Below are 5,935 nucleotides of genomic sequence, written 5' to 3' on the forward strand. Positions count from 1 at the left end.
CGTAAAGCACATAATGTGAGGGAAGGACACGTGTCTGAATCATGTTGTTGGTCTGGTCTGGTCTTTCAGCCAAGTCAACTGCCGTGTCGCGGAGCTTCAACTTGTGTGGTGTCTTCCACGCGGAAGAAATTGCAAGACTTGCTTCTCCAACTGGATAAAACGTTGAAGCAAGTATTTGCCTCTTGCTTCAAACAACCAGAGTCTTGTATATTAAACTTTTTCTCTCTGAGTGAGAGTTTTAGAAGAATGGATGTACGTGTTTATTTGTTCGTCGTCGTCTTCTTGTTCCTGTTGGCTGACCATGTGCTTCTTCTATCCTCAGCTACTGGAGATTGCCCACCTTTCTTTGAATGTGGGAGTCTGGGCAATCTCTCGTTCCCTTTAACCACTCCACAACGCAAAGACTGTGGAATGTTGGCGATTCATGGCTGTGAACACCCCAACGATGACAAAACTGTGCAATTAGGAAAAAACAACCTTCAGGTGAGGGGAGTAGACGGTTTCAATACTGCAGTTTTTGTTAGAGACGCAGATTTGCAGAAGCGTTTGGTAAATGATAGTTGTGATGCCTTGTGCTGCAATGTTACTCTTCCTCCAAGCTCGCCCTTGGGTTCCTTTCATATGTGGTCAAGTATGATCATGTACAAATGTAATAGTTCGCTCCCTTACAGGCTTCCAAAGCAATTCTTGAACTATACAGGATGTGGTCAGAGTAAGAATGAGACCATCTTCTTCAGCACGCAAGATGAAGATGATCCTCCATCTTCTTTGGCAGCATGTCCAAGGGTTCAGGTTCCAGTAAACACGCGGGCTTTCTCTGCTGATCCATTTACATTCATAGCTTCTGAATTCCGCATCAGTGTTCAGCTTTCTCCTGCTTGTGATCAATGTCGTCATTTTGAGAAAGGCTTATGCCGGCTCAACAGCACCGGAGGATTTTATTGTCTCAAATTTAAAGGTATGCATAACATATAGTACAGAATATGAGAATTTCTTGGGTCTAAAAAGTAACACGAGAATTTTTTACTAGGTCCTTTGTATGCCAGTCAACTAATCAAATAAGCTCGACTTATTCTTTTTTTTTTTTCCTTTTTTTTTTTGGGGGATAATCTAATGAACTCCCGAGACTGGATTGGTCCATTTCATAGCTGCTTCTCTAAATTGTAGGAAAAGATCAAGCTGAGACAGAAGATCAACATAAAAGACATGCTGGAAGCATGGATTGCTAATAGGTAATTTTACTTCGTTTTTACTGTATTCACATAAAGATAATCTTTCGGTGAATTAAGTGAAAATTCTCAAGGACTTGACGCTTGATCAGGTTTTGGAGCAGGATTAGGCATTCTGTTGTTAGCTTTGCTGCTCTGTTTCGGACTCTACAAGCACAAACAGAATGCTGTGTCCCATGTCAGATTCCGATCATCAAATCAATACCCAAGTGATGCAGACCCAGACAGTGGCAGACTCTTCTTTGGAGTCCCAATCTTCTCCTACACGGAGCTTCAAGGCGCAACCAATAACTTTGACCCTTCCAACAAACTGGGAGACGGAGGGTTCGGCTCTGTTTTCTATGGTAATCTGACCAATCACTCTCATTTCTTTCCCATAATCTTGTATTTTACTTCATAAAGTTTTTGAACTTTTAAGCTATTTCACTTAAAGGGAAGCTTCAAGATGGGCGTGAAGTTGCAGTGAAACACCTATTCAACCACAACTACAAGCGAGTGGAACAGTTTATGACTGAAGTTGAGATCCTCACTCGCCTGCGTCACAAAAATCTTGTCTGTCTCTATGGCTGCACTTCGCGTCAGAGCCGTGAGCTCCTTCTTGTCTACGAATACATCCCAAATGGCACCCTTGCCAGTCACCTACGTGGCAGCTTTGCAAATCCTGCGTTGCTGACTTGGCCTGTTCGAATCAAAATCGCCATAGAAACTGCCAGTGCTTTGGCTTACCTTCATGCTTCCGGCATCATCCATCGTGACGTCAAAACCAACAACATTCTCCTTGACAAGAACTTCTGTGTTAAGGTTGCAGATTTTGGACTTTCTAGGTTGTTCCCAAATGATGTCTCGCATGTTTCTACGGCTCCACAAGGAACACCAGGCTATCTTGATCCAGAATATTACTATTGCTTTAGGCTGACCGATAAAAGTGATGTGTATAGTTTTGGGGTTGTGCTTATGGAGCTGATATCTTCAATGCCAGCAGTTGATATGAGAAGGAACAAAGATGAGATTACATTGGCGGGGCTTGCAGTTAGGAAAATTCAGAGGAATGAATTTGTGGAGCTGGTGGATCCATGTTTGGGGATTGAGAAGGATGGTGAGGTGATGAAGAAGGTGGTTGCAATGGGAGAATTGGCATTTCAGTGTTTGCAGATAGATAAGGAGATGAGGCCTTCCATTGATGAGGTTTTAGAGGTTTTGAGGAAAATCGAAGGTGGTAAAGAAGAAGAGGATGCAGTGAAAGACGGAGATGGAGGTGAAGTTTTAAAGAATAAAGCAGATATACAAGCACGAGCAGTGACTTCAATAAGCTTTGATCAGGGAAAGTTGTTCAAGTCAGCATCTTCTCCAAAGGACATGATCCAGAAATGGGCAAATGGAAAATTTGATCAAGCAAAGCTGTTTAGCGTTTAATTTTTAATAAGAAGTTTTGGGCATGCGATTGTTCTTTTTTGAATATATACACACACACACGTTCAGTTAAGTAATTAGTTGGGTCTCAAGACTCATCAAAACTAGGACAATTATATGTGAATTATGAGTTGATTTTTTACTATTTGAACCAATTGTTGTTGACGATTGTTGAATACTCGTATTATATATGAAGACGTCGCAATGAGTTCACCCCTCCTTTGTAAGTATCATGCTTCTGGCTATATAGACTTTCCTTTCATCTCATTCCAGTCACATTTCACGAACGTAAAATCTCTCTTAGTGCCTGTTTGCTTCAAAGAATATCATAAGCAATTTAGTGTAATAGAACAATGATTATAGAACATTTGTTTGATGTATCATTAAAAAACAATGAAATTTTAATTTTATATAAAAAAATAAAAATAAATGTGAAATGATCTTTGATATTCCCTTAATTAGGCTAAAAATGAAAAGTATAAATGCCTAACGAAATTCATGGAAGATATAGATGTATTGTCCATACATTACTTCATGTAAGATTGAATATGGCTTACGTAGTTACTAATTTATGTAATGTTGATTATATTATCTAATTTATTACTATAATACATTATAATTAGTATATTATGTTTCAAAACCTTCCTTCTCAGCAAAAAGGAAAAAAAGAATGATATCTTGACCAAAATGCCCATTGATTAATTGAAAGAAAATTTCCATCCTTCCCTCTGTTACCAGTCGCTTTCCCACCGGTTGAGCTGCCGTCATTGGTGGGTGTTTGCTCTGACGGCTAGGGAGTGAATTCTGTACAAGTTCTTCTAAAATTTTTTAAAAGTCACGGATAGGAAATTTCTAATTTAAATGGTGAAACTTTCGATTTCAGCAGTCCAGTCAATTTAAAGTGCTTAATAACTTTCGTCACTTTTCTTAAGGAAAAACAACTTAGGAGTCAAATAAAAGAAATTTAGTACTAAGGTAAGGCAAAGATTTTTTTTTTTAGTTAGTCCACCTTTGCATCTAACGGCAAAGTTTCACGATATATTAGATAAAGATATTATTATATAAAGGGTTTGAATATGAATGAAGTAATTTCCATGAATTATATAAAATTTCAATTAAATCTTTCATATCCTTTGGTGAAAGGTCTCACAAGAGATTTGATATTGAAAGCATCAAAGGACATGGAATTAAAGCCTTGTAAATCTTGTTCACCAAAATAATTCGCCAATCAACCTAATTATTCACTTCTTCATATTGAAAGAGGTAGGACGAATTAAGCCTAAAAAAATTATTATGCACGCCTTAAAAATATTATGCACAACTTTCTTCAATTTCTTTTCCTCTACCTTTCAAAAAACCATTACTACAAACAACAACATTTTACCAATGTAATATTAGGCTCAAAGTTAGCTCTTCAAAGCAATTCTTAAACTATAACCCTGCTTATTTTAAATAACTCGACACTAATTTGTCCATTTCATACCTACTTCTTTGAATTTTGTAAACGATATAACTGAGACAGAACGTCAAAACAAAAGATGGGCTTGGAATGAAGGTAGGATTGCTAATAGGTAATTTTACTTCCTTTTTACTCATTTTCAGCTATATCTCTTTTATCCCACGCAATTACTTAGACCTATATAACTTAAGTATTATTTATATTCTAAAGTAAAACAAATTGTTCGTATAACATGAAAGAAACAATACCTGTGTTTTAGATTTTAAATTTGCATGAGTACAACAATCATTCAACTAAAATAAATTGTTGTCTATAATTAAGTATAACTGTAATTCTAAAGTAAAATAAGTTGTTTATTTCTATCTTGTAACCATCCTGTGCTTTCCATCAGGAATAAAATCATATAATTATCCATGCTTTCACATCATCTGAACAAATGACAAAAACGCGTTTTGAATACTCTCAAATAATCTTCAGAACCCTGTCAACATCAGAAGCACTGAGTTTCTCTTTACTTGTCTTCTTTTTCTTCATTGGACTCTAATTATCCAATCAAGTTCTTGATGTCTTGGGCCACACGCGTAAACATCGTGTGCCTGGTGATTGCTTCATAAATGAGTGAAAGAAGTAAAATTTAATACTTTTTGACCCTGAAGACGAATATACTAGGCTACTTTTAAAATCATTATTAGTAACTAATTAAAACTTGGAGCTTCTGTCACTGGTCCTTTTGCCGTTGTGGCAACTTCAAGGTGGGGCAAAACCATGGACTATTATTCAAGTCATGCTAACATGATGTTTGAGGAAGCTGAGTAGGAATGGGTTAGCCCTTACCCTTATTTTCCAGGCAACTTTTCCAAGTCTTGTTCAAAGTCAATGTCCAAGTCAGCGAACGTAGTAAACACACAGATTCATTGGACCCTTACTGACACAAAGGTTTAGCCAAGGAGGTTGTCAACGTCATGAGAATCCGCATACTTTGGCTTCCAAAAGTCATGAATTTTAGCATGGTCACTCCCGATTCCCTGCTTCCTTTGCTTTGTCTGTGGTGTTCTCTACTTCCTGTCTCAGTTGCGTGTCCATATATAGACTCTTCATTGTGAAGGTCTTGGAGACATTTACTTCCCCTTCGACGACACAACAAACTCATCATGTGGTTTACTTCCCACATCAGGCTGTGATGATCCATGCGAACCCAAAATGTTCCATCTGGGGAAAGAATGGTTCCATGTTATCCTTGTGTAAAAGAAAAAACTTCCTCCATCACTGACCATCAAGCCCCAATAAAATGGTTGGAGCCCTGGTGCCTAGATGATTAGAGAAGTATTAGGAAAATGGTGTCTTGAAAATAAATGATTATTTCTGTTTAAGATAGAACTTTATGCATGTCTTAACTAGGTCCATATATAATTGCCATTATCGAATGGTCAAACTTGAGAGACAAGGATATTAATTCGGCAAGAACATATATGTCATACTTGTATATAGGCCCCTCTACTTCTTTCTTGATAAAGTATTAATTTAAAAAAGGAAAAACTAAGGGAAAATGACAACAAAATACCACCTGAATTTCAAAAAGACAAATAAGGCACCTGAATAAGCAAAATGACAAATAGGGCACTGGGTACCAATTTGGAATTTAGATTTTTGGCCTAATGACCGAATTGCCCTGATTGTCTCTGAACATTGAGCAGTGTATTCATGCGATAGAGAAAGGGAGAAACTGATTTCCTTCTACGAAACTAAATCCAAGTTCCTGCAGTCACCAAAAAGGGTTCTTCGAAATCATGTTGCCGCCGTCGTAGTAGTAGATTGCCGTCGCTGAATTTGGTTACCA

The 5,935-nt window shown here is 37.5% G+C and overlaps 1 protein-coding gene across 1 annotated transcript; it reads left to right on the top strand.

The window, feature by feature from the left end:
* Positions 1–718: 718 nt before the first annotated feature.
* Positions 719–2,642, top strand: LOC114741891 (LEAF RUST 10 DISEASE-RESISTANCE LOCUS RECEPTOR-LIKE PROTEIN KINASE-like 1.2). The gene is made up of 4 exons (XM_028930144.1): positions 719–792; positions 861–958; positions 1,322–1,573; positions 1,663–2,642. The coding sequence occupies exons 1-4, from the start codon at positions 719–721 to the stop codon at positions 2,640–2,642; spliced, it is 1,404 nt and encodes a 467-aa protein (XP_028785977.1).
* Positions 2,643–5,935: the final 3,293 nt, after the last annotated feature.

Source organism: Neltuma alba, unplaced genomic scaffold, assembly GCF_004799145.2.
Source record: "Neltuma alba isolate B1F8T4 unplaced genomic scaffold, ASM479914v2 tig00003559_pilon, whole genome shotgun sequence".
Classification (NCBI taxonomy): domain Eukaryota; kingdom Viridiplantae; phylum Streptophyta; class Magnoliopsida; order Fabales; family Fabaceae; genus Neltuma; species Neltuma alba.

Coding starts and splice junctions, on each gene's coding strand:
- LOC114741891 (XM_028930144.1), top strand. CDS start 719: ATGAGACCATCTTCTTCAGCACGCAAGATGAAGATGATCCTCCATCTT. Junction 793..860: donor CAGCATGTCCAAGGGTTCAG/GTTCCAGTAAAC, acceptor ATTCCGCATCAG/TGTTCAGCTTTCTCCTGCTT. Junction 959..1,321: donor TTATTGTCTCAAATTTAAAG/GTATGCATAACA, acceptor ACGCTTGATCAG/GTTTTGGAGCAGGATTAGGC.